General features: G+C 28.8%; 5 protein-coding genes across 13 annotated transcripts; 3 read left to right on the top strand and 2 right to left on the bottom strand.

Annotated features, from left to right (window-relative positions):
- Positions 1 to 529: 529 nt before the first annotated feature.
- LOC145184714 (solute carrier family 68 member 1-like) lies at positions 530 to 16340 on the bottom strand. Of its 8 annotated transcripts, none has more exons than XM_090093007.1 (17): positions 16121 to 16340; positions 13582 to 13666; positions 13190 to 13263; positions 12886 to 12992; positions 12082 to 12157; positions 11720 to 11780; positions 11087 to 11222; positions 10787 to 10849; positions 10638 to 10666; positions 10364 to 10441; positions 6787 to 6831; positions 6636 to 6713; positions 6454 to 6530; positions 6191 to 6274; positions 2578 to 2686; positions 946 to 967; positions 530 to 761 (listed from the first exon to the last, which is right to left on the bottom strand). In XM_090093007.1, the coding sequence occupies exons 1-17, from the start codon at positions 16237 to 16239 to the stop codon at positions 616 to 618; spliced, it is 1389 nt and encodes a 462-aa protein (XP_089949133.1). In that variant the 5' UTR covers positions 16240 to 16340; the 3' UTR covers positions 530 to 615. The 8 variants fall into 8 exon arrangements, 7 of the variants coding, with proteins under 7 accessions (XP_089949133.1, XP_089949137.1, XP_089949138.1 ...); XM_090093011.1 differs by having other exon boundaries at positions 13566 to 13666; positions 16121 to 16293; XM_090093012.1 differs by lacking the exon at positions 13190 to 13263 and having other exon boundaries at positions 13566 to 13666; positions 16121 to 16333.
- A 1082-nt stretch (positions 16341 to 17422) lies between these two features.
- Positions 17423 to 18556, top strand: LOC145184572 (large ribosomal subunit protein P2-like). Its single transcript, XM_080060287.2, has 3 exons — positions 17423 to 17557; positions 17970 to 18129; positions 18326 to 18556. Exons 2-3 carry the CDS (start codon positions 17971 to 17973, stop codon positions 18515 to 18517), a joined length of 351 nt encoding a protein of 116 aa, XP_079916413.2. The 5' UTR covers positions 17423 to 17557; position 17970; the 3' UTR covers positions 18518 to 18556.
- A 1428-nt stretch (positions 18557 to 19984) lies between these two features.
- LOC145184311 (NADH dehydrogenase [ubiquinone] 1 alpha subcomplex subunit 8-like) lies at positions 19985 to 20580 on the top strand. The gene is made up of 2 exons (XM_080059944.2): positions 19985 to 20130; positions 20231 to 20580. Exons 1-2 carry the CDS (start codon positions 20046 to 20048, stop codon positions 20518 to 20520), a joined length of 375 nt encoding a protein of 124 aa, XP_079916070.2. The 5' UTR covers positions 19985 to 20045; the 3' UTR covers positions 20521 to 20580.
- Positions 20581 to 20935: 355 nt separating this feature from the next.
- Positions 20936 to 22923, top strand: LOC145184310 (dynein axonemal assembly factor 11-like). Of its 2 annotated transcripts, none has more exons than XM_090093735.1 (3): positions 20936 to 21720; positions 21867 to 22140; positions 22218 to 22923. In XM_090093735.1, the coding sequence occupies exons 1-3, from the start codon at positions 21112 to 21114 to the stop codon at positions 22691 to 22693; spliced, it is 1359 nt and encodes a 452-aa protein (XP_089949861.1). In that variant the 5' UTR covers positions 20936 to 21111; the 3' UTR covers positions 22694 to 22923. The 2 variants fall into 2 exon arrangements, with proteins under 2 accessions (XP_089949861.1, XP_079916069.2); XM_080059943.2 differs by having other exon boundaries at positions 20939 to 21720; positions 22251 to 22923.
- A 2349-nt stretch (positions 22924 to 25272) lies between these two features.
- On the bottom strand, positions 25273 to 26982 carry LOC145184629 (uncharacterized). Its single transcript, XM_080060355.2, has 2 exons — positions 26402 to 26982; positions 25273 to 25989 (listed from the first exon to the last, which is right to left on the bottom strand). Exons 1-2 carry the CDS (start codon positions 26856 to 26858, stop codon positions 25325 to 25327), a joined length of 1122 nt encoding a protein of 373 aa, XP_079916481.2. The 5' UTR covers positions 26859 to 26982; the 3' UTR covers positions 25273 to 25324.
- Positions 26983 to 27095: the final 113 nt, after the last annotated feature.

The following is a 27095-nucleotide window of genomic DNA, read 5'->3' as shown; positions in this document are numbered from 1 at the left end:
TATTGAAAATTCTTATGATAACAGAAATAAAATAGATATTTATTTCACTAGATAGTCAACAAAATGTAGAAACCATTTCTGTTGAATAACATTTTATCATAGATCAAGTACTACAATTTTGAACTCTGGTCTCCAACATTAAAATCTGTCAAACTTGTTTCTATTTTACATACGATATTATTATACGATATTATAGTACTTCCAAAAGTTTTTTTTAAGTGTAACCTAGGCTATAGTAGCCATAAAGACCAATGATTTGTTATAATTCTAGTAAACATTTTTGTGTTTCTTTTATTGCATAAAAAAATTTGTGCTACTTGTTCGATTTTTTTTTTTTTTTTGGGCAATTAAAACTCAACTATGTTTTGAGCATCAAGACTCGAAATAGGTTGCACAGAAAAATCATCTAAAAACACTAGTGAAACAGAATTCTCAAGAAAAAAGGAATCTAATCTTTGGAATCTGAAAAGTTTTTCATTAAATATTGCATAAAAAAAAGGTAAAAATTTCCAAAAAAAAAAGCCAAAAATGATTTGTGAGAAATATTTCTACCGTTGAAATAAATAATACAAATAAAAATATATCGAAGTGTTAAATTAATTACATAAAACAAAACTAGAATTTTAGATCTTTTTCATTTCCATCTTTATGCGTATTTTGTAGCGAGTATATGTTCCAAAGCCAAAGCTGCAACACTCCGATAAAAATAGGAACTATAACCATTATGGAAAACATTGCTTCAGAAACTTCAGATCTCACAACTGAAAAGGAATAATATGAAACCCATTAGCCATAATTAGGCAATTAATAACCAATTCTTTAAAAACACTATATATAAAATAAGGATTTCTTTGAAAACTCTCTATGTAAGAAATAATAGCGTGTTATGGTAAAACATTTTACATTAACACCGCAATTTACATTAATATCAAAAAAACACATTACCAGCATTTGCCTCTTGATCGCTCTAAAAATAAAAACATCGATTATTACCGGGGAAAAGACTCTTTTTCAGTATCATCATCAATCATCGATCATCATCATCATCGTCATCATCACATCATCATCGTCATCATGATCATCATCATGATCATCATGATCATCATCAGAAAATTGATACTTTAGAAAAACTTGAACAAAAGTAGTCCAGCTCTCAATTTTGTAAACGGCAACTCTAAATGTTTCCCATAAAATATTTCCATTTTTTAGGTTTATATTTTGATGATCTCTTGAACTCAATGGATTTTGATGAGTACATTGCCAACTGATTCAAAAAAATGTTTGCTTTTTTGTTTTCGTTTTGTTTTTAGCAGTTTTGTCTTACGTATTATTTTCATTTATCAAGTTTTATTTTATATTTGAATTATTTTTTTTTAAAAAAATAAAATAAAAATGGAAAGTGAATGGGTGACCTTCAAGAAAACAGCTGAAATTTTAAAACATGCATTAATCTCAACAAGGGATGAAAATATTAACTTTAAATATTTTCCTTTAACTTTTAACACAAAACAAGCAACAACAGGAATATTCTATCATTTAGAAAAAGTAGAAAACATAAAAAATGTTTCTAGATGTTTGGGATATTTTTTACAAATTACTGAAGCTGGTGCTAACAACCTTAGCCCAAAACACCAATTTAGTAATGAATAAGTCTTCCTTAAATGAATTGGCTTGCATCAAAAAAGAAATAGCTGTATTTGAAGGATCAAATGACTGTTCAAAATACTTTAAAAATTGCACAGTGCTTTAAAGTCTTTATCACCATTAACAAAGATGCTTTAGTATTACTGGACTTTTTATTAAGTTGAGAACATCATTGAGTGATAAAGTGATTGATACATATTTTTTGTATTCTTACTAGAAAATTTAGCTATGTTAAGTCTTGTCATAACTATATTACACTAAAATGTATATAACATTTGATTGCTTGGAAAATAATTTAATTTAAATATAAATAATTTAAATTATTTAATTTCCTTAAGTAACTTGAAAAAAATTACTTAAAATTATTTAAATAATTTTTTCTTATTACTTCAACACCACTTAACTTTGACCCAACAAACTTTGATGCCTTCATCAAAAAAGAATCATAAATTATTAGGTCAAAATGCTATACCAAAGTAGAAAGAACCTAATCGGTCAAATATTTTACCAACTATTTATAAATAAAAGACTATTATAAAATAAACTTTTTAAAAATAAAAGAAACTCATAGAGGACTCTAAGTTATGACATGACTACCACAATCATGTGAGCCATAATCACAAGAGTTTACTGAAATTTTGAGAAAGAGTATAAGTATAACTTTGAGAGCCCCTATTCTACTATGTACTGTACAGCCATTTGAGGAATACCATAACCAAGAATTGGGTAGTTTTTCTGAACAACACAGTGAAATTATTCAGGCAAAATATGGACTGATAGCAGCAATTACTTGAGCAAACAAATTTTAGAAAAATTATATTGTCTCTATCAATCAATTTAAAATTTTGTTTTCTATAATACTTTACACAGATTTCAAAAAACATTACAGAAAAACTAAAAAATTTTTTTAACTATTATAATTAAAAAAACTACCTGATATCCAGCTTTTTTTAACAAAAAGAGAATTATGATCGGAGCCAGAGATTGTGCAGGTTTTGTAAAGAGAGCATTTAAACCAAATATCATTGAGGAAATAGGATGACTTTAAAAAAAAAGACTAAAAATGCAGAAAAAAACACAATTAAGTTAAAAATTATTCCAAAGTTCCAAAAGTTTGAAATCTTTGTACAATTAGTGCCAAAATTCTTTTTTCATTCACTAAAACACAATATGCAAAAAATCAAATTCAACAATTTTTGATAACTTGCTCTTATCTAGTAGACAAAAAAAACCTGTCAACAAATTTGAATGTGTTTATAGGGATTCTTTTTACACACACATACACACAGAGTCAAATATATATATATATATATATATATATACAGTAGCGTCCAAAAGTAATTGGACAAACACCTTTTTTGTTATATTTTCTCATTAAGTAAAGATATTTAAATGAAATTTCGTGTAAGTGTGTCAAATTATACTACAATTATGAAAAACAAAACAAAAAATCCCTTTTGGGAGTAATTACTCAAAATTTTGCTAAAAGAATGGAAATGATTGGCTCAAAAGTAATTGGACAAACTAAACTCTAACAATGTTGATATAACTTACACTATTTTAACTTCTTTTTCTGAAGGCAGATTTTTATAAATTATTAAATGATCAATAATTTGTAATGGAACATAATAAATATTTAAGCGAGGCAGTGAAAAAGTTGATTGTACAAGCATTTAATAACGGTTAGACTGTGCGACAAATTTCAATAGAGATGAATATTCCACGATCAACAGTTGGTTATACATTAGGAGTTTTTCAACAACGGAGTCACTTCCAAGTATCTACAAAGTCAGGACGCCCGAAATCAACAACTTTTCGCCAAGATAATGTTGTAGTAAGATCGTCAAAGGGAGATCCGCGCAAGAGTGCTAAAGAAATTCATAGAGAACTTACACAGTCCTATCAAATTTCTTGCTCTTATGCAACAATATAGCGTCGCTTAAGACAAAACAACCTTTTTGGCCGTCGTCCTGTTAAAAAACCTTTTATTTCTGCAAAAAATCGTAGAGCACGTTTAAAATCCGCTAAAGAAAATCTAAGTTGGACAGCAAACCAATGGTCAAAAATACTATGGAGTGATGAGTCAAAGTTTAATATGTTTGGTTCTGATGGTATTAAATATGTTCGACGTCCAATAGGTCATCGAAATGATGTTAAGTACCAAGTTCCTACAGTAAAGCATGGTGGTGGTTCAATTATGGTTTGGTCATGTTTTAGCCGTGATGGAGTAGGTCCAATCTATCGAGTTCAAGGCATTATGGACCAAAACATGTATAAAGGAATAATCAAAGCTATAATGCTGCCACATGCAAATAACAAAATGTTGCGTGGTTGGACTTTCCAACACGACAATGATCCAAAACACACTTCCAAGCTAGTCATGGATTTTTTAGCTCAAAAGAAAGTTCGTATCTTGGAATGGCCGTCACAATCTCCGGACATGAACCCAATCGAACATCTTTGGGAACATATTGAGAGAAAAATTAGTGTTCGGAAACCATCTAATCAGCATGATTTGTTTGAGTTGATTAAGCGAACTTGGGAGGAAATACCAATTGATGTTTTAATTAATTTGGTTGATTCAATGCCACGTAGATGTAATGCTGTCGTTGCGGCAAAAGGTTTTCCAACGAAGTACTAGGATTATGCTCAGATTATATACATTATGTAACAGAATATAACACTATGTAATATTATATATATTATTTAACAGAAATCTTCATAAAAAATGCTGAAAATTTATCCTTTGTTGAGAAAGTTTTATTTTTAAACGACATATTTAGTTTGTCCAATTACTTTTGAGCCAGTCATTTCCATTCTTTTAGCAAAATTTTAAGTAATTACTCCCAAAAGGGAATTTTTGTTTTCTTTTTCATAATTGTAGTATAATTTGACATGCTTATGCAAAATTTCATTTAAAAATGTTGACTCGATGAGAAAATATAACCAAAAAGGTGTTTGTCCAATTACTTTTGGACGCTACTGTATATATATATATATATATATATATATATATATATATATATATATATATATATATATATATATATATATATATATATATATATATATATATATATATATATATATGAGTATGCAAAAGTTTTGTCATTAAACTTTAGTTTTGAGTTAATTATAGAAATTAAAATATAATCACAACGCTTTATGCATGATTTAAAAGAGACTTTTTCTCCTTAAATATGACTATTTACTTTAAGTGAAGATAATTTGTTATTTTTGAAATATTTTCTCTAAAACAATCGAAATAGAAAAGGTTCATTTAAGATATTTCATGTTTTGTGAGTTTTGACAAGGAAAAAATGCTGTTGAAGCTATCAATGCAAATCCTTCTTTTATGGAGTTGATGCTCTAGAAGTAAGAACTTGTCAAAGATGGTTTGCTAAGTTGAGTGGTTTGCTAGGTTGAGTGGATGCTATGACTTTGAAGATTTGTTAGAGCTGTTTGATGAAAACTCATGTCAACCAACAACAGAATTAGCTCAAAAACTTTCAGTTCATCAATCAACCATTTCTAGATAATTGCATCAATTTGGAAAATTCAAAAAAAAAGAGCTGAGCAAAAGAATTATGATTTAATGATTGAGCAATTTCTCATTTAGCAAAGTTTAAGAAAGAAAATTCTTTATGGTAAATAGTTACTGGAGATGAGAAATGGATCTATTTTGAGAACCCTAATAATAAAAAAACAGTGGTTAAGTTATGGTTAAACAACATTTGTAACTCCAAAAGGAGACTATTACTGTAATAAGGGAATGTTATGGACTTGATGGGATATGAAAGATATATTGTATTTTGAGTTATTGGAACCTGAGCAAACTGTTAATGCTCAACATTATTCTCAGCAATTGAGATGTTTGAATGAAATAATTTTAGAAAAAAGAACTGGACCAGGTCATGGAAAGCAAAAAATTAATATTACATGACAATTGTTGTCCACATGTTGCTATGGAAACACAAAATACAATATTTGAACAAGACTGGAAGATAATGCAAAAATCTGCTTATTCACAAGACTAAGCTCCATCAGGTTACCATTTGTGTCGCAAGCATCAGACTATTGTTTGTACTCACTTGACTATTCTCTTAGAGAGAAATCATTTATAAGCCAGCAAGTTGTTGAAAATCTCCTTGTATCTTTTTTGAGTCCAAACCAATATTATTTTACAGGAATGTCATCAGAGACTTACCTACAAGATGGTAGAAGGTCATCAATTATAATGGAGATAATTTCAATTATGACTAATATAATAAAATTTATTTTTTGAAGTAAAACAAAACAAAACAAAGACAAAACTTTAGCATACTCCTGATATATATATGTTCAATTAATTTTTTTGCTCCCTTTAGATCTCAGTAGATGAACTGATTTCATCTATTTTAACAAAACCTAGTGAAGTAATCATATTTCTAAAAATGAACTTTAACAGTGTAAACACATTTAGATAAGTTTCACCTTTTTTAACAAAACCATAGTTCTAAAAAAGTAAAAATTTTAACAGTGTAAAAATATTTAAAATGTAGCTCACCTTCTGTTATAGCAAATTTGATCATGATCAATTATGTCAGATATAGAAAGGTTGAACATTGAGAATGCAGCACTAACTAATGTGCTGAAAATATAAAAATTCTGGTTTGAATCTCACATTTCCTATAGGAAAACAGCTTTTTCTATATGCAAACAAAATTTACTATATCTCAACTTAAAAGCATAATTTATTCTTCATTGCAAAAACGGACCGCAATAGATTTTCTAAAGATTCTATATTGATGTTTCAAACAAAATTCTCACCTATCAAGCACCATAAAAATTGCAACTAACCAGGGATGATTGTATCCAGATATGAAAAACAACACACCAAGTAAAATCTGTTTTAAAAAAAAAAGACCTTTGATGTTGAATATTTTCTTGAATTGGCTTAATCTATTCACAATCATAAAACATTTTTGTTTTTCTAGTCAAAAGAGACATACCTTGAACAAGAAGGATAGTTTTATTATAAAATATGATCCATACTTTGAGATCAATGGGGATAACATTAAAACTGTGACCTTAAAAAAAGTTGATTAAATTAACTAAGAAACTACTGAAATATAACAAAAAAAAAAAAAAAAAAAAACATACAGAAGGAAGAAGAAAAGCTCCGCCAGCCATCAAACTTTGAAATAGCTAAAGCAAAAAAAACTTATTGAATTATCGAGTGATTTTGGCTTTTTTATGATAAAAATAAAGAAATTGAGTTCATTTGCAAAATTGCTTGTCTAGTATATCTTCATAAAAATTAATTCAAATAAAAGAACTATTAACTAATTAGATGATTATGACATTACATTAAAACTTTACTAAAACTTGACTGAACCATTATCAAGGTTTAAATGCAATTTTCAAATAGCTTTTGAATTTAAATACTTTAATTTTTTTTTTTTTAATTACCAAGTTCCACTAATTCAAAATGATCAATAGGAAGTCAAACACTAGTGAATGATTAACAGCCTATAAACTGAAAGTTTTGTAAACTAGTGTGGTGAATGTAAAGAAAAACCTATAAAGGTCTCTGGTTCAAAATATGTGAATGATTAAAAAGAAAAAGCATGCATTACTCAAAGAGTATGTCTTGAAGCATCTAGCTCCATTTATAAAGAAACTGAAACATGATTGCCACTTTATCTTCGGTTCAGATATGACTAGCACATTATGTACAAATTGCGAGCAATGATCAAAGCATGCACAAGATGTGACCAAAGTGAAAAATGCACTAGCTGTACCTAACCAAAGAATAATTCTGGGCATTGTGCAAGAGAAAGTACAAGCAGGTGAACAATTTTCAAATTTAAGAATGCTTAAATAATAATGATTATGAAGTCTAAGAAAAATGGAACTAATTTGTTTAACCATTTCAAGCATAACCTGTATGATAGTGGTCATAAAGGCCTTTAAATTTATATAAATATAAAACATTTTTGTGTCCTTTCTATTGAAAAAATAATTTTTTATTGCTTTTTATAGTTTTGATTATATTTACACACTCCTGTTGAACCAGATTTTAATTTGATGAAATGACAAGCTTGTCCCATACCTTTTTAGAATCATTAGATATACACCATTCAAAAACAGATAGTGTGAGAAATCATAAAACTATTTATTTGTTAAATATTTGCCATCTTTTCAGTATAATTTATTGGAGAATATATTGGGGAAATGAATTTTATAAAGCTCTGTAGTTACAATCAAACCATATATAACCTTAACATGTAATCAAATATTGTACATACATATAATTTATACATTAAATACAGGTTTGCAGCAAATAATGGGAACAATAATGATGTAAGCAATATATGGGTGATTTCCCCCCTTATACTGAAAGAAAAAATGAATTTTTAACAATTATTTAAAGTTTAAGGTTTGTATATGCTTATGCAGAGCAATCACTAACAAGAAATAGCCTCCTCAATATATTTTGTTCATAAAAAAAATTTCAAAACGTAAGAAAAAAGGAAAACAACTAAATAAAAGTTTTCCATCATAACTGTTTGTTTCAAGCAATGTAATGGTTGAATAATAACCGAGATGAAAATTCTTGTGATGGTTTGTTATAAACTAAAAAACATTCCCACAGTTCTTTTACAAAGATTAGTGAACTGTTTCACTGCTAAACATTCATTCTGCCATGTATAAATATAGCAAGGATAACTTGTTTTTGATTATTTTATCATTATTTGTCAACATTTATGCCACTAAATAGGATCAGTTTTAAAAACTTCTATTCCTCTGGTGATTTAATATCCAAAATTCTATATCATAAACAAAGAAATCACCAAGTTGCTGATCTACATTATTCAGCTCTAATTTTACTCCAGGTTCAACAACTTTTATGTTTTGTGTACTTAATTCTTTTGCTAGCTTAAGTACTTTTCTCAATTTTAAAGTTGACTGTATGTTTATTTTTAATCATAGCAAAAGCTACTTGCTCCATCATCTTTATATTACTTTCAAGCTTTTCCATTATGTTAAAGTACAACTGGGGAAAAATTTGTGGATTTCTTTATTTGCCAATATACAATAGAGAAGTTTAACATGTTAGAAATTTAGCTGAAGACTGAGTATAAATTGATTAGATTTATACCATAAAAAGGGGTTACTTTGTGTCATGAGGGTAACTTTGATCCAGGAAGTAAAAAAATTTCTTTATGCATTTTTATATTCTTTAACTGCTCCAAAATATCTCAATTGGATTAAAAAATCAAACCTAATAAATGATAATTTGGTGTTTCAATAATGTATATCTATTGCATGAGTATTTTTTCAAGATGACCACCATATTCATGTGAAAGTTGTAAATGCCAAAATAAACTGTCTAAGAATCCACCTATTTTTGTAAGTATATCAATATTTATCTTAAAACTAATGTATGGAATAGGAGATTATATATAGTAATTAAACTTATTTTTTACTATTAGAAAAAATTAGAGGAAGCCAAAATTACCTCATAAAAATTGACCCAGAGTACACCCCAAAAAATTATGTTAATAATGGTAACTTGATGTGTACCACTAGCATTTATGATTGAATGACAATGATATATCATGTAATGGTATAAATATTCAAATTTGACTATTACTACTTCATATTTAATATACACATCAAAACCAAGGGAAAGAAATTGTGTCAGCTGTAATGAAGACATTCTGACAAAAGCCATGGTGATAATTGAGATGAGGAACATCTCAAAGAAAAGTTTGCACTGGAAACCACTTGAAGCAAACTCCACAATAAACTGAAGGGCAGAAGCCTGGTTGTCAAGCTGTCCTAATCAGTCCAGAAATGCAAATCATTGTGAAACACTTGATTATCACTACTGATTGGGGGTTTCTATTTGATGGACCTGACATTCTGGAAATAGTCAAGGCTTACCTTGATCAGCTAATGTTTTTTAAAACAACAGGCCAGACTCTGACTAATTGGAAACATTTCTCTATTGCCATAAAGGTCAAATATAAAAGCGAATGTATCAGAACATTTTAAAAAGAGTTAGTGTTTCCCAGCAATTCATCAATGAATTTTTTCTTTGTCAGCCAAACACTTAAATTCAAGTTCAGAAACCTTGCTCTCTGAGCTGGAAATACCAATTTAAATATCAAATGATGAATGAGTCCCTACAAAAAAAGTCACACATTCAAAAATTATTTTTGAAAGATTTGTTCATTTTTTGAAAATTGCTTTCTTAGATTGCCATTTATTTTTTTTTATTATTATTATTTTTATTTTCAAAATATGCTTTAGTTTTAGTTAAATATAATGAGTTTGAAAAAATTTGAACCAAATTGTGGGGAGTACTTTAACCACCTTACTTTTAGAAAATAACTTTTCACTACTGAAATAAATATTCCATCCTAACATATTTGACTTTTCAATATTTGTTCTTAATTGTTTTATTCTTCCCCCTGGGGACCAAATAACATTATTTAAAAATTATTCAGAGAAATAAAATTGTAACTCTTTTTTACTGTACTGTTATTTTTTGAAGGTCCTATTTCTATAAATAAGGTTATTGTAAGGTTCCACCTATGTAAACTTAAGAATTTATTAAATCTTTCTCAAAGAATTGTAACAAATTTAATCTGGTCCAACAAGAGTGTGTTTACCTTTAAACACAGCACAATTAAGCTTTTATCATGCTTTTAAAGATGTTTTTACTCACCGAAGGTAGGGCATCTGTAGCAATAATATATTTACGAAAAATAGTGAAGAAGTTAATACAATATGTAGAGTGAAAGACCTAAAAAGAAATACACCAATCATGTAATCATTATACAAGTAAAAAGTGATTTAATAATCACACTTACATTGACAAATTCAAAGATTTATGTAAGCCATAAATGCTCCATTTTAACACAGTAATACCATACACCTTCAAAAAATGACCTCAGAGTTGTAACTTATGCTTAAGTGAAATTTTCAATAAGAAAAATTACCTGGCAAAAGTTCATCAGAACAAACGAAACTAAAGAAAAAAAGTAAAAAATCAGAGTAACCATAATCGATTCTACAAAATTTAAATTAATTTAACCTACTAATCAACTTTATATTGAACTTTTTTTAAAAAAGTGTTGTTATACTTTACCAAAATTTTTATTTTTGAGAATCTCTAGTGATGTCTTGATTGCTGTTTGGCAATGTTCAAAACCTATATACAAAATTCAATACAACTACAATAGAGCAACAAAAAAATTGAATAATTATCAAATGATAATCAAAACAACTTACAATTAATTACTAAAAGTGAAAAAATCATTAAATACAGCTATCATTGTTTTGTACTTTGCTGTAGCTAAAGCATTTTATCACCAAAAATTTCACTAAGCAGGTAAAAAAGAGGATAAAGTATGGACAAATTTTCATTTAATTTCAAAGATTATTTTACTTTTCTTTGAAACCATTTCATCATCTGTGGATCGATGAACACTAACTTTCACATTGTAACCAGTATATGACATTAACCACCAACTTGCTATTGCAATTAAAACACAAGTGATTTGAAAATTGTGAATGTTGTGCATCTAAAATGAAAATGCTTTTACATTATTTTGGTAAAAAAAATAAAAGAAACAAAAATAAATTTAGGTTATCTAAAATTTGAATATTCTAGAATTGGAGTAAACATTACTCTTTTATCAACTTTTTACAGAATTTATTTCTACTTTTATCCCTTTTTGCATAATATATCTCTGTTTAGTTTAAAGTAAACAATGTTCACATACAGAACTAGGAAGCAAATTAGATCAAAGCTTAGTGAATACTTGGGTTTTTGAACTTCATGTCTCTAAGATAGATTGTGAGATTTGCTTTGGTATGATTATACTTTCAAAAGAACACTAATAAAAGTAATCCTATTCAGAAGTGCACGAAGAGGGTATTTATATTTACAAAAAATCATTTAAAATTATTTTCAGTGATTTCAAAAAGATATTTAAATGCCTAATTGAGCCTATTATGTTTGGGCTATATTACAGCTTTAATGCTTACAAAGTTACATCATTAAGATAACTTGACTTACATTGTTTGATGTAACTTCAGTAATTAAAACAGACGAAGAACCTATAACAGATGCCACTTGACTAAAAAAAAAAGAATAAACTAAATAAGAAAATACAGAAGAACTATTTATAAACTTTATATAACTTTTTTGTCTGCCTAAACAGTTTTTCACTTATAATTGTTTCCTTTGTAAAGTATATTTTAATTTACATTTAATTTAGGTAGATAGCGATCAGAGCCTTTCAACTGCATTTTTATACTAAAAAGAATGTAACTTTTTATTTCTATCAATACTTACAAAAACAATACATTATAATATTGTTAAATTTAAACATCATTTTCAAAGAACTTTTTTTGAACAAAGTGAAACTGATTACTTACCTATAAAACATTAAAATCTGTCTATCAGATTGATTTCTTGAAATCTCTGCAAACAAACTGCACTGTGCAAGTAATACTAAATGTAAATGTTATAAAAATAAATAGTAAAACTGAGTATTGGCTTTTTGTGATGAAACTCTGCCATTTTTAATGTTTTGGGTGCAATATTAATCTAAAAATTGTTGTTTTAAATTTTGTGGTAAGGAATTCAATGAAATTACTTATAATATTTTAAACAGACCCTTTAAGATTATAAATTTATCATAAATTCAGTTGACTGAGCTTAAATTTAAAAAAAAATGGTTCAAGATTTGTACAAGGATTAGACAATAACTTCTATAAAACAAGTTTTTCCATGAAAAAAATGTTTAAAATGTTTCAGCAAAATCAAAAAAGATTTATAATTTTGGCAGAAATTTTTCAAAAAGCCAATTTGGAGCAAAATTAAAATACTTACATCTTTGGAACACTTGAAATAAGAGGTGAACATATAGTGTATTTAAGTGAACTATAAGCTATGTTATAAAGCTATAATTATTTAAATGAATTTATAGTGTATATAAGTAAACATATAGTGTATATAAGTCAACAGATAGTGTATATAAGTGAACAAATAGGCGTATATAAGTGAGTATATAGTGGTGATACTGGAAAAGAAATAATAATACTGTATGGATTTTAAATTATTACCAAATACAGTATTTATAACAATGCCTATTTTAAAACTTTCTTACATACAACATAAACACAATGCAAGAACAATGCACAACAAACTACATAAAAAAAGAAAGAAAAATGATGTACCAAAAGTAAACAAGCAATCATAAAATGAGAGAGATACAATTAAGTGAACACCAGCCACCCATTCTGGAGATGTGTTGTCCACCCATCCAAACCAAGGCAATAGAAAACTATAAATAGTTTTAATTTAAACTAGTATTTAAAAAACAAAATTAAAAAAAAAACAACAAAACACTACCACCATTCAAATATATACAGAATGTAAACAGTAAAAGAATTTGAATTTATTTTGAAATTTTTAAATGCCTTAAGTGTGTATTTATAAAAAATAACTCTTTTTTTATAAAAACAATTCAAGGCCACATACCTTAATGAAAAAAGAGGAGCTCCATATAAAATATTCAAACGCCGATGTTTTAAAAAACCAAATTCAGAATGATCCTGATAAAAATGTATTACTACATACATACATACATAAATACATACATACATACATACATACATACATACATACATACATACATACATACACACATACATATATACACACATACATACATATATACATACACACACACATACATACATACATACATACATACATACATACATACATACATACATACATACATACATACATACATACATACATACATACATACATACATACATACAATATATTGAATTTACATATTATATAAACGATAAACAAAAATAGTGAATTTATATACAATATGTAAAACCTTTTAAAATGAAAACCTGAAAATACCCAAACAGTGGGTCATTAATTGCATTCCAAATCAAATAAATTGTCTGAGCAGTGTTAAACCAATATGAAGAAATTCTAAAGTAAAAAAATTCTTTCAGTCTTTATTTGCAATACATTTAAGTTTTATTACCAGATTTAATTGTTTAAAAAAACTCAAGATTTGTCTAAAACAACTTTTGAATAAAATTGTGAATAGAATTGATTTTTAAATTTTATAAGATTTGAATAAAATTGTGAACAAAAAATATTTATTTAAAAGTTTTACAATGGAAGCCAAAAGAACTGAAGTTTTAAATTCACTTCATGCATGTTTGCCTGCACGTGAAGTGGTTCATATTTCTGGAGTGTCTAAAACTGCATTTTACAAAGTGAAAAAACGTGACAGTGCTGAGTGAGCCCAAATGCCTTTTCCATTAAACAAAAAAAATATATAAGAAGTTCACAGAAAAGCATGTTGAAAAGAATTCTACTGTATCCATCAGAAAGAAAGCAAAACTGTTGATGAGAGGAGCATCAGAAGAACTCTAAAAACACTTGGAAAATTCAGTGTGGCCTGAACAACACACACCAACTTTTGACAGAAAGGCTTAAAAATTTGAGATTGGAGTGATCAAAGAAGCTTCTAAATCAGCTGAAAAGCCAACATCAAAAGTTAAAATTTTCTCAGATGAAAAGCATTTTAGTGTTGATTGTGTGCTCAATAGGCGAAATGACAAATTCATTGTGAAGAAGGGTGACAAAGCACCACCATGCACCCTCAGCCCATCATGATGCTAGGAATTATTGCTTCTAATGGAGAGAAATGTCCACCAATCTACATCAGAGAAAGAAAAAGTTACCTCTGATTTGTATACTACCTTACTAAAACTTTATGTGGTGCCATGGCTAAAGAGGACATTCCCAGAAAACAATTACATCTTTCAACAGGACAATATACCTTGTCATGGGTTAAGAAAAACCCAACAATATCTTTAGGACATTATGGCTAATCTCTGGCCCAAACACTTTTGGCCACCATCTAGCCCTGACCTAAATCCTTTTGACTATAATGTGCTGAGCATAGTTGAGAATAAGGGTTGCAAAAAGGTCCACTCAAGTGTAAAGTCACTTAAGTCACCAATTACCCGTGCTTGGAACTCAATGTCAAGGGACTACATAATCAGCACCTGCCAGTCCTTCTATCCTAGGCTTGAGGCAGCTATCAAAAAAAAAAGAGACCTAATTGAATGTTAAGGTAGGAAAAGCATTTATCTTCAACTTTTCTTTTATTAATATTCATAAATATAATTTTTTAGTGCTTTAAAAATTCATTTTGAAAAATGTTCTAAAAGGTTCATAAATTGCTGCATACATACATACATACATACATACATACATACATACATACATACATACATACATACATACATACATACATACATACATACATTCTTACTTACATTTAGCAGTTTAACTTAAACCAAGAAAAAGCATTAAAAGTTTCAGAGGGAAAGAACAAATAGAGGAACTATTTACATTTTCACAAATTGAAAAATAAGTTTAAAAAACTTGTGACACTAACTTAAGTTGATATCATACTAATCTAGAAGTATTAATTTGTATATTTAACCAATTTTCTTATTACTTTATTTCAAGTAAATTCTGAGAAAATCTAAAAAAAAAAAAAATTCTGAGAAAAACACAAGATCAACAATGTGGTTTGTCATTTAAAGGCTGGAATTAATTTTTTGACATGTCCATAGTAAAAAGTATAAATGCTTTGTTTTAAAACAGCAGTAATACTCAACATTTTTATGTCTATATTTAACCAAATAGGCTTAAAAGAGAAGAAAAGCAAAATAATAGATTCATGTCCTGACACTTAATAACACTAAAATTTATTTTTATTTAAAAGAACCCTATTATGACCAACAATATCTTGTAACCAAAGATATTGGTCTAAATGTTTAATACACTAAAATAGTATAAATTTTTGGTAATGACTAAATACAATATTTATTTACACCAAGAAAAGGTAAAAAGTTTAAAGAAGAAAAAACACAGTTTTAGCAAAAATTGCTAATTTATAAGAAAATAACTTTACAAATACCAGATAAATAAACAACAGCTGTTTATTTGTTTGACTTACATACTTGTTTCAACTATTAAGTAGTTTTTAAGGCAATCCTGAATTTACTGTTAGAATTGAAATTTTACTGTTTTATAATCAATTGAGAACTTGCTTTATAAAATTCTATATTGAAACTTTTCTTTAAAAACAAATTTATGTTTTGTTTATTTATTAGTGTTAGACATAAAGTGTTAGTATTAGTAACACTAGCCATCAAGACTAAATATATAATAACATTTCAGGTAAGCATGGGATTTTCCGGATAAAAGATGTAACTTTAGAAGATAATATTTTAGCGATCACCTAAAGATACCTTTTGCAGCTGAGCATTTTTTGCGTTGTATGTGTAAAAAATTTGGTTTGACGTTGTATACAAAGTGCTTAAATAAGATAACTATCTATTATTTTTAAATACTTACTTGTATTGAGTTAAGAATAAGTTTACATAGTAAAACTGAAAGACAGAATTCATCATATTAGCAGCAACAATTGTTGTTGCATAGGCAACAAAATTTGATTGACGAAAGTGAAGAGACATTTTAACACGTGCAGTTTAACAAACGTTATCAATATTGGATATTATATTTTATTTAAAATAATTAACAACGCTAAACTTAACGTCTACCGAAATTACAAATGTATACACATAAGCAGATATGTATATGCACAAGTATATATGTACATACATATATTTACAAGCGTATGTTTTTTGAAGTCGGTATCAAATTCAGTACATTTAATACAGGTTTTTTTTTTTTTCTCGCGAGTTTAACTTCTTTTCGTAGTCCACACTGCGAGTGTCCCCATTAGTCTATTTAATCTAGTCAGAATCAGTTTAATCCTTCTATTCCACTATTAGTTTATTTTACGTTATGTCGAAGTTAGCTTTGTGAAGAATTACAGCCATTCATATCTTCGAAGTAAATGTTATGATTCTTCATAAGACTCAACCAATATTCTTTCTTAACTTTTTACCATGTATCCCTACATTTTTAGTTATTTAACAAACTTTTCAGTATCTGACGGCAATATTGTAGCGGTAGATGCAAATAAGTTTGTCATCATTAGATATATTGGGTATGGAATCAATACTTAATAACATTTTGTCACAACTACCTCTTAAATTCCAAAGAATGTCTTGACAACAACTTTCAGGAAAAGCAGAGCAATCTTTAAGTATTTTAAACTTCAAGCCATTGCTTAAACTGGATCTAAGCTATTTACTTTTTATATTGGCGTGGGAACTCCAGAATCCCGGGATTGGTCGCATCACTAACTTGCTGCTGTATTAAATCCCTTCCTAATTATGAAATATGGCAATAATTATATTTAGATTAATCAAGTAAACTGAAATTAAGATATCCTGAAAATTGTTTCGCATGCCACAATTCCCTGTGACAGCAATTTCATCCAAGTGTAAAGACTTTAGACAAGATGGTACTACTTGAAATGGACTTTTAGATGAATTGAAATTTTTGAAATATCTCTAGTGAAGTTTCTCAATGCAACCCCCTCTTTCTTCTTTTTCCCTAATTTTTTAAAGAATCTAAGCAACGTTAGCGACTACTGGATGCAACTTTTCTTCAAAATCCCATTTTATTTTATCTTAATAAGTTTAAATATTTTGACCTACTCTATAAACTAACACATGGTCAATTTTTTGATTTTTTTTTATTAGAATGATTTCTTCTCAGCTGTGGTGGAGAATACACGATTGGAGGGCTGGACCGAACTGTCCTTTATTTTTACTCAACTTGTACCACGCTATCTTTTCGAAGTTTCCAACAAGAGTGTTGGTTTACCTTAATCAAACCTTCTAGCGTGCTCACGATTTCGTGTCCAGAGGACTTAAAAGCGTAAGACAGCTATTTTTTAAATCTGTAACTCATAAATAATGATATCTAAATAAATTTACTTCTTAAGACAAGAAAATTTTTAGGAAACTTATGAAAGATTTTAACTAGAATGTCACACGTTAAACCTGATTTCGGAAAAATTTGCTAGATTGTAAAAATTTGTTATTAATAATGTGTTAAAGATAGACCTATAAAATTCAAAATAAGATACCAAAACAATTTCTGTTAACTTAGTTGTAAATAACTCAAGAGAAAACTCCTGAGGCTAATTGTAAGTTTTAAAATCTGCCTAGTGAATTGTTAATGATACAATAGAAGCAATCGTTGGTTTCTGAAATGCTCTTGTGTCTATTATGTTTTAAACAATATGATTAATTTTTATATTTATGTAAGAGTACAATTTATTTACTAGTATGCGTTACGTGGCCGCTTATCTCCTTGCTACCCTTGGTGGAAATGCTTCTCCTTCTGAGAGTGATTTGAAGAAGATCTTAGAAAGTGTTGGAGTTGGATATGATGCAAATCGAGCATCTACTGTTGTGAAGCAACTGAAAGGAAAGTCACTTCCTGATGTAAGCTCCTCATATTTATTGATACTTTTAGAATTTGTGAAGCAGTAGTTAGCTATTTAAAAAAGTCAACTTACTTGGAAATGTTATTTGTAACAAATGGCATGACTATTGTCTAGTTTACGAAGTCTGGCTGTTAAAGATTAAATATATAAAATCTTTGTATCTGTATTGTAAAACATTGTATTTGCTTCTTTAGCTAATTGCAGAGGGATCCAAAAAAATGGCTAGTATGCCATCAGGAGGAGCCGCTGCTGCTGCACCTGCTGCTGCTGCTACTACAGAGAAGGCTGCTGCTGCTGCTCCTGCTGCTAAGGTAGAAGAGAAAAAGAAAAAGGAAGAATCAGAAGAGGAATCTGAAGGAGATATGGGATTCGGCCTCTTTGACTAATTATGTATTATATGTTATAATTAAAGAAGTCTCCTTCAACTTTTGTATTTTCTTAAACGTGTACCTTAAAATACCTTTTTAGTGTAACTCTGTATATGCATTCTCAGTACAGAGCATAATAGGCATCAAATTTCCATCAGTATTGTATTTCATTTTTAAAACTCAAATTAAAAGAGCTGTTTTAATTTTTATGCATTTCCTATGATCTCTTGAGGTAATTTTTAATAGTGCTGAAAATCTCTTGGAATTCTTTAAGTTAGTGGCAATCTTTGTCCCTTTGATTCAATCTACCATGGATTCATTTTATTAATATTAAATGAAACCATGCAGTTTATTACTTAAGAAATTTTTACCGAACAATAAAAGTTACTCTAAATTCTTTGACCTTTTTTTTTTTTCCACTATTGATATCTAATAAGAGATATCAATAATGGAATCTGGTGAATTTCAGATTGTCAAAATATCTAAACTTGGTAACAGCTCTGAGAAGTGTATGTTTAATTGTAATGGAACAGCACCTCTGATTTGTGCTATCCCATAACAATATTTAGCCCTCCTACTAAGGCAAATTGGAACTTGGTTTAAAAGAACTTCAGAAATGAAACGTAATTACTTTTTTTAAGCATATATGGACATCTCTATGCCTATTACAGATAGCAAACGTGCTAATACTATTAGGAAGTGGAATCTTTTCTATTAAATTGATCTAAAATTTTGTCTTCTGCGATATTTGTTTTTTATTAAACGTTAGTTTCTAAATCAAATGCTCATTTGAATGTACCTTATAAAGCTATCAACTTAACCGGTATCGTTCGCACATAGGCTAACTTTTAAGTTCTGTCGTCTAACAGCATTTACAAAGGGTAACGAGGCATTTTTTACACTTTCGACTAGTTTTACTATAAATACTTTGCAACAGCAATATAATGAACTTTTTGAATTAAGAAGTAGAATATCGTCAGGGATAATCACTCATAAAACATTTCATTTAAAATATATCATTTACTTTGAAAATATATAATTTACTTCTCAGCCTGAATTCCATTGATTGGATGTTAGTTTTCCCCTCCGTACTATCTTCTTCCCGTACATTCTTTTTTTTTAATAAAAAAAACTCTCAAATTTGTTCGAGTATGCATGGAAATCAAAGAAAATAAACTACGTTTATTAGCATAATAAACATAATAGCATAAGAGTGTACTTTATTATATTTTGGTCTATAAATCTTAAACCCAATTAAAGTGTAGCATCCTTGTACAAGTACGACACTTGACATTTGTTAATAAGAACCAGTGCATGCACCACACTATCTAACTTCGTTAGTTTTGTAAAGCGAAAGCAACACAATTAATTTCAAACTAACTTAGGTTTTAGATTTTTTGTATAATTTAGATGATAAAATAAGATGTAATTTTTTTTATAAAAAGGTGCGTGTAATGATAATAATATACATGAGAAACAAACATGTAGATATATCTTTGACCAACAACTTTTTAAATGATAATATTTTACTTCTTAAGTGAATAAAATGGAAGCATTTGATATAAAACAGATAGAGACAGAAGAACTACCTGCTACCTCATCTGTGTTACTTGCTGGTGCTCATCACTTAGGTATTTTTTTCTTCTCGTTTTTGTATTCTAAGTTTTTTACTTCCTATTTTTTAAACACAAATTTTCTAAGTGAGATTCTTCTCTTCTTTTTTTTTAAAAGGTAACTACTGCAAACAAGATTTCACTACTTTTGTCCAAAAGAGATTTGAAACCAAAGATCCAAGAGCAACTTTGGAAGAAGGGAAAAAAGTCACAAAATGTGCACTTGAATTTTTTAGATTACTTAGTAAGAATTGTAACAAGGAGTTCACTGATCATTGGAAGTGTCTTGATTACAATAATCATCATTTTGGTTTGTGTAGAAAAACTCAATCCAAATATGACGACTGTGTGTTCAAGAATTTTAATCTAACTACTGACCAACCTATTCATCTGGATGGTGCTGAATAAGATTAATTATGTATTTAAGCCTTGGTTAAATTTTTTCATTTCTAGATGATAGAAATTACATCTCCTTTGTTTTTATATCTTTACATAAACTTAAAGTTATCTATTTTGTGAATTTTTATCATTAAAAAAGAGTTGACTTTTTCAAATACTCATTTTGAATTAAAATAATTTGAAAGTTTAGGATGTTTATGGTAATGATTTTAAATGAAATTTGGTAGTGGTGGCTTGTTTTCTTTTTAATGCTACATTCAGTGTTAAGAGATTCTCAACATGCAAATTCACCATAATAGTTTTGATTATTAAGTTTTACTTTTAACATTTGGTTGTAATTTTGGTTCTAGATAGTATAATTATATTTTTTACCAATCATAAAATAAATAACTTATAAAAAATCAGAAACTGATTCTTAAAAAAAATTTGGTAGCTACTACTAGTAATTTTTTTTATTTTTATTTAACTAGTTTTGTTTATTATAGTTCTAGTATTCTGTCTAAGTAAATATGTTTTTTAAATTAATCCCAAACAGCTTGAATCTAGATTTCAGTCTAAATAACATTTAATCTCCTACAAATTGTTAAGAATAGACTCAATATGGTTTTTATAACTGAAAATCTTATTCGAAAGCGAGCTGAACACAATAACTGTGAACTATCTACATTGGAAGAGGTGGCTTTGCATCAGCTTGACATAGAAAAAATTGACTACTTAGATAAATGGTGCAGGGAGTTAAAAATTTTATATTTACAATCAAATTTAATAATGAAAATTGAAAATCTATCACGATTAAAGAAGTTGGAATATTTAAATCTGGCTCTTAACAACATTACACTCATCGAAAACTTAGAAGGTTGTGAATCTTTGTCAAAACTTGATCTTACTGTCAATTTTATTGTGAAGATAACATGTGTAGAATGTCTCCAAAAAAATGTATTTCTGAAGAGTCTCTATTTGACAGGTAACCCTTGCACAGATTTTATGAATTATCGCGAGTATGTTCTAGCAGTACTACCTCAAATAACTCATTTGGATGGACAAGAAGTTTCTAAAACAGAACAAATATTAGCATTACAAAATATTGTTGCATTAAAATGTGAAATGTTGCAACAGGAAAAAAAATGTTTAGATAAAAAAGAGAAGGAAGGTTCTGATGCTTTAAAGAAAGAGAACTCTTTTCATCAAACAGATTCTCTTAATAAAGTGGTAGACAAATTGGCTTTTTCATATTTAAACACTTTCTTTTTTCTTTTTCTTTTTTTTTTTTTTTTCTTTTTTATTTGCTTATTAGTTTAAAATGTTTAATTTGAGTTTTTTTAATGTTTGTGTTAATTCTCTGCAACTGATAATAGACAGATAAAGAAGATTTTTGGTCTAAACCTTGTAAGTACACTCCAGAAAGTCGTCTTGAAGCTCACAGATATTCAGAAGAACAAAAAAAAGAAAAGGAAAAAGAACAGGAAAAGAGCAAGTTTTCTAGTTCAGATGTTCCTAAGCGGGTAGTACACTTTTTTAACAATGAAGGAAGACCACTGAATATCAATCAGCCTCAGTTAGCATTCAAATTAGAAGATGATGAAGAAAATGGGCAATATATACTTGATGTGGCCTGTTACAAACATTTAGGTAAATTATATATCTTTTAAATTATCGAATGGTTGTTTATGTTTATATTTATGATAAAGTCTTGTGTTGGTTAGCAGACAAAATTTACTTTATGGAAAAAAACATTTCAGACACATCACTAATTGATGTTAATGTGCAGCCCTCTTATGTTCGCATAACATTAAAAGGCAAAGTGTTTCAGCTGGTTTTTGATAAAGTTGTAAGTCCTGATAATACTTCTGCAAAGCGTTCTCAAGTTACTGGAAGTCTAGTTTTGACCCTTCCAAAAGCTGAAGCTTTTATCCGAAGTAAGAAAAATCAGATTGGGAACAAAATCTCTGCTCCATTTGTTGACGTGACAACAAATGATAATAAAAAGTACAATAGTAAAGATATAAAATCTGAAAAACTAGAAATTGAAGAGAAAAAAGTGCCAGACATTTACAATATTTGCGTTCCTGCTAATGGTGAAGTTAATAAAATTATGAGCAGGAAGAAAAATTTTCCAAATCACATACACTTAAAGGCACTTGAGAATTTTACTGATGATGATAGTGTACCACCGTTGGAATAAAAGTTGTATGTTTTCTTTACATTAAATAGATTGTTGAATTTTGAAGTGAAATTGTGAAATATGTAAATAGGAGTTATATAAATATATTAGATTATAACTAATACGCATGTAATTCATTGATGTTTTAGTAAAATAATTAGTTTCTACGAATTTGTATGACGTTTAGATTTTAGCTATTGTATAAATATTATTAGAGAAAGCGTTTTCATATTTTGCGTTAATTTGTAAAAGTACCGTAGTGTCTTTTTTTGTGCAAAAGTACCTTAATGGTAATCTATGGCATTAAAATAGGCAACGAAAATCCGACCCGAATTCTCGAGGGTACCCGTAGACGGACAATTTTAATAAGTTTAGGTACCCAATAGCCTAGCCTTTGGGTCGGGTATTACCCGATATAAACTACCCGCAGTATTACCCGTAGAAGTACCCGAAAATCGGGTAATAAAGTTACCTAATCATCGGACCAAAATTTTCGCACGATTGTGTATTTTTGTTATTTTTTTTTTTTTTTTTTTTTTTTGCTATATTAAATTTTATTTTAATTTTATTTCGATTCTTTTAATATCGCTTTTATTTCTATTTAATAGTTCCACCTCCTCCATCTAAGTATTAGTTTTTAGCTAATTAAAAAATGATATTTACATGGAGTAGGTGGAACTAGTACTCCATGTAAGTATTAATTCCATCTACTCCCTGTGAGTATTAACTTTTAATTAGTTAATACTTACATGGGGGCAGGTGGAATTGATACTCAATTCTCAACAGTTTTTTTTATTTGTGCTATCACTTTTTAAATATAAAAGTAAGTAAAATAAATTTTTTTATAGTTTTATTTACTTTTTTACATAATAAACTACCTGCTTTTGTTAATCGATCATTAGAACTACCCCTATTTTGGAACTACTCGCCAAACTGTTAATAAAATCGGATATCGTACATTAATCATAACATTTCTTTAAAATATGTAAAATAGTTTTATATTTTTTATGACTATTTTAAGGTTTTCCTTTTATCAATTTAATTATGACTATTTTAAGGTCTTTCTATAAAGTTGTGTGTGTGTGTGTGTGTGTGTGTGTGTGTGTGTGTGTGTGTGTGTGTGTGTGTGTGTGTGTGTGTGTGTGTGTGTGTGTGTGTGTGTGTGTGTGTGTGTGTGTGTGTGTGTGTGTGTGTGTGTGTGTGTGTGTGTGTGTGTGTGTGTGTGTGTGTGTGTGTGTGTGTGTGTGTGTGTGTGTGTGTGTGTGTGTGTGTGTGTGTGTGTATTTTTGTTGGTATGTAGGTATGTATGTAAACTTCATTTTAATATTTCTGTTTATTTTATGCCTATTTTAAGGCCGGTTTTTTATGGCTATTTGTAAGGTCTTTTCTATAAAGATATATATATTAATTTATTATGGGAAATTTTCGCTGGATTATGATTACTAGCATCATCAGTTTGTAAAAATATTTTAAGTTACTAAAAACGGTTTAAAATTAACTGACGTCAGCAGTTGAATGGCTTCTTTCGTTTTTATCCTTACCTAAACACGTGAAAAATGGTGTCCTAAATTTAGTTTTTACAAATTACCCATTATCAAGATTAATACCGCCATTTAGAGGGGAACATTGGTGCCTCTGTATCTCAAGAGCCTCACGCTGGATTATGGTTACCAGCATCTTGTATAAGATGCTGGTAACCATAATCCAGCGAAAATTTCTCATAATAAATTGATATTTGTATTTAGAGAATATGTATTATTTGATGTCTTCTTATTAATATAACATACACTCTTATACAAGATGTTAACATTCAAGTCATATATAAATATGTAAATGGAGCAGCTAGTGTTCATGAAGGACAACAGTAAATTACTAGATGAAATTTCAATTTTAAAATGGCCAGGCTACTTCTTATTTTGCTAATGCTGAAATTTGAACTTTTTCAGTGCATATTTCAATTTTTTTTGTACTTTGTAATTCAATGTAATAAATGAATTGAGTTGAATTGTTTCGGGTATTTTTTCTTCTTCGAGTATTTTTACGGGCATTCTACTGGTATCAAGTACCGGGTATTAAAAACAATCGGGTATTATCCGATTTAAAGAAAAAAACGAGTATTTTATAACTTTCGGGTAATTATCCGAATATACTATTCCCGGAAAATACCCGAAATAACTACCCGGATTCGAGTTCGGGTCTCCGGTCCCTACATTGAAACCTAAAACGTTAAGTTATTATAATGCGCACTTTGATTCGTGTTTTAAACACTTTGGCGCAGCATAACTTGCCACGCGCTAAAAGAACTTATTTTGCTAACATCTTTCTAGATCTCATGCCAATTTACTTAAAGACTAAAATTTAGATTTTAGGTTATAATATTATAGAATGCCATAAGGCACTACGGTACTTTTGCGGTTAAAAATGTTGTACACGTGCTGCGAATGTTATCCTGTGTTATGTAAACACTAGTTTTATTTTACGCTTAGAATTGATATATCAGCACTTCGTGTCATCGTGATGAGGTCGTATTTTCTTACAGTATTAGAAGACGAGTAAAGGCCTATGTACCTATCTAATTACAATAGATAAGTAAAATTCGAACACTCGAACATGTGCTAAATATATTTATTATATTTATATCTGTGACAATATTCAACGGAATGACGGTTTTGGATTTTTATTTTTAATGTTACTTTTCCTCTCATAAGTTTCTTCTATACCTGGTGCAATTTCAATTCTTAGATTTGCAATATCTTTACGCATGCGCATAACTTGTTTTCGAACTGTGTCATTTTCTACCTTCAGTTCATACATTTGGTCTTTGATTTTATCCGTATATATTTTTATTGAGTTTTCTATTTCTTGTTTAGCAATTTCTAGACTTGCATTAGAATTAAATTCGACGCGTTCAAGCTGCGAATGAATGTCTTTTAAAATAAGGTCAATGTCGCCGTTAGATTCGTTGTTGTCTTTGCTTCGGGTCATGTTTGGAACATCTTGTGATGTTACATTGGCAGTATTTTTTAATGAGCCATCTAAGTTTTCACTTTGCTTTTGGTTATAAGTACCGCGCCTAAGTAATTCTTCTTTGAATAAGACTTCCCTTTCTCGGCGTAAAAGCTCTTCTTCTCTCCTTCTCAGGTCACTTTCATATAATTTTTTGTAAGAATCTTCACTTAACTTTGTTTCTTCTTTTCTTTCGTCGGTTTTTCTGTTTGCACTTCGATTTTCGCTTTCTAGCGGATCCTCCGGTATTTCGTTGGCCATCTTTTTTTCCATTTCTCTCTTTATTTCAACCGGGGATTTTATAGTCATTCCTAAAAGTTAATATATTTCTATATTTATAATGGTAATAAAAGTTATACCTTAAAACAAATACCATCACATACATAAGATCTTATAGAAACTTCGTTAGCTATTAAATATGGACCTAATTAAAATAAATACAAAAAGCCTCTAAAATTTCAGCTTTTAATTCTTTACTTAAAACATAATTATCGAGTACTAAGTTGATAACTATAATGGTTTTCGTCCGATGGTTTTTTTTCGTTCGATTGTTTTCGAATTGATGCAAAAAACAAACTTCGTTTTAGTATTTTCTAGTCACATTAAAAATTACTTTCCTTAAAAAGGGACATGTAATATCATTGCTCTAAAATTTTCATAAATACTTTTATACATTACTTGCACGAAGAAAATTATTTCGGATAGATATCATTATAATCCCACCTCGTCTGTCGTGATACTTTCTTTTTTTATGCGGTACTTGTAACATGTTATACTCTCTCCATTGATATAGAAGGTGTTCGTAGCATGGATAGCAGATTTTCACCTTAGTAGGCTCTTTTCCTACTTCATGTTCGCCTGTTTCTAAGAAAGGAAAATATACATCTGAACTGGCTGGCATGTTAAAAACTCTTTTTATTTTTGATTCTAATATTTCTTTGCAAACTGGACATCTGGGTAAACCATGATTAATTTTCGGCTTTATTTCGTTTCGCTGATGAGACATTGGATTAGGTGACGATTTGATAATGCTTTTACTTTTAGATTTTGGTTGATGTTGTCTTCGTTGTTCCTCGTCTGAAGAATCGTCGTAAAAAATGAGGCGACGTCGTGAAATAGATGGAATATCTGAGTCCGAATCATCATCTTTCTTTCGAAAAAGAACCGAAAACTCTGCCATAATAATCTACAAATAATAAAGATTTAAAGTATATTTACTTGATGCTATTTGATTTTTTTTATTTAAACATAAAAGACGCTGAACAGGACGGTTTGTCTTTAAAACCGTTTTTGTTTTTTTGCGACTGTTACACTACCTAGGTAACTAAATGAATGACTTCTTAATATTTAATGTTATGCTACAGAACAATTCATGTTACTGGGATGAATCAAATATATTTTGATAAGAATATCTCAT

The sequence above is a fragment of the Hydra viridissima genome, unplaced genomic scaffold (assembly GCF_058129835.1).
Source record: "Hydra viridissima isolate aposymbiotic clone 2 unplaced genomic scaffold, HvirCarnegie_v1 scaffold_7, whole genome shotgun sequence".
NCBI lineage: Eukaryota > Metazoa > Cnidaria > Hydrozoa > Anthoathecata > Hydridae > Hydra > Hydra viridissima.
Note: the sequence above shows the minus strand (reverse complement) of the source record. Positions and strands in the feature narration are given on the sequence as shown.

What these genes read in the sequence shown, in the direction of transcription:
- LOC145184572 (XM_080060287.2), top strand. Translation starts at nt 17,971, where the DNA reads ATGCGTTACGTGGCCGCTTATCTCCTTGCTACCCTTGGTGGAAATGCT. An exon ending in AAGGAAAGTCACTTCCTGAT is followed by an intron (nt 18,130 to 18,325) that starts GTAAGCTCCTCA and finishes TTGCTTCTTTAG; the next exon opens with CTAATTGCAGAGGGATCCAA.
- LOC145184629 (XM_080060355.2), bottom strand. Translation starts at nt 26,858, where the DNA reads ATGGCAGAGTTTTCGGTTCTTTTTCGAAAGAAAGATGATGATTCGGAC. An exon ending in AAAGTATCACGACAGACGAG is followed by an intron (nt 25,990 to 26,401) that starts GTGGGATTATAA and finishes ATTAACTTTTAG; the next exon opens with GAATGACTATAAAATCCCCG.
- LOC145184714 (XM_090093007.1), bottom strand. Translation starts at nt 16,239, where the DNA reads ATGTCTCTTCACTTTCGTCAATCAAATTTTGTTGCCTATGCAACAACA. An exon ending in CAGATTTTAATGTTTTATAG is followed by an intron (nt 11,781 to 12,081) that starts GTAAGTAATCAG and finishes TTTTTTTTTTAG; the next exon opens with TCAAGTGGCATCTGTTATAG. An exon ending in ATTTTTATGGTGCTTGATAG is followed by an intron (nt 6,275 to 6,453) that starts GTGAGAATTTTG and finishes TTATATTTTCAG; the next exon opens with CACATTAGTTAGTGCTGCAT.
- LOC145184310 (XM_090093735.1), top strand. Translation starts at nt 21,112, where the DNA reads ATGGTTTTTATAACTGAAAATCTTATTCGAAAGCGAGCTGAACACAAT. An exon ending in CAGATTCTCTTAATAAAGTG is followed by an intron (nt 21,721 to 21,866) that starts GTAGACAAATTG and finishes AACTGATAATAG; the next exon opens with ACAGATAAAGAAGATTTTTG. An exon ending in GGCCTGTTACAAACATTTAG is followed by an intron (nt 22,141 to 22,217) that starts GTAAATTATATA and finishes GTTGGTTAGCAG; the next exon opens with ACAAAATTTACTTTATGGAA.
- LOC145184311 (XM_080059944.2), top strand. Translation starts at nt 20,046, where the DNA reads ATGGAAGCATTTGATATAAAACAGATAGAGACAGAAGAACTACCTGCT. An exon ending in TGCTGGTGCTCATCACTTAG is followed by an intron (nt 20,131 to 20,230) that starts GTATTTTTTTCT and finishes TTTTTTTAAAAG; the next exon opens with GTAACTACTGCAAACAAGAT.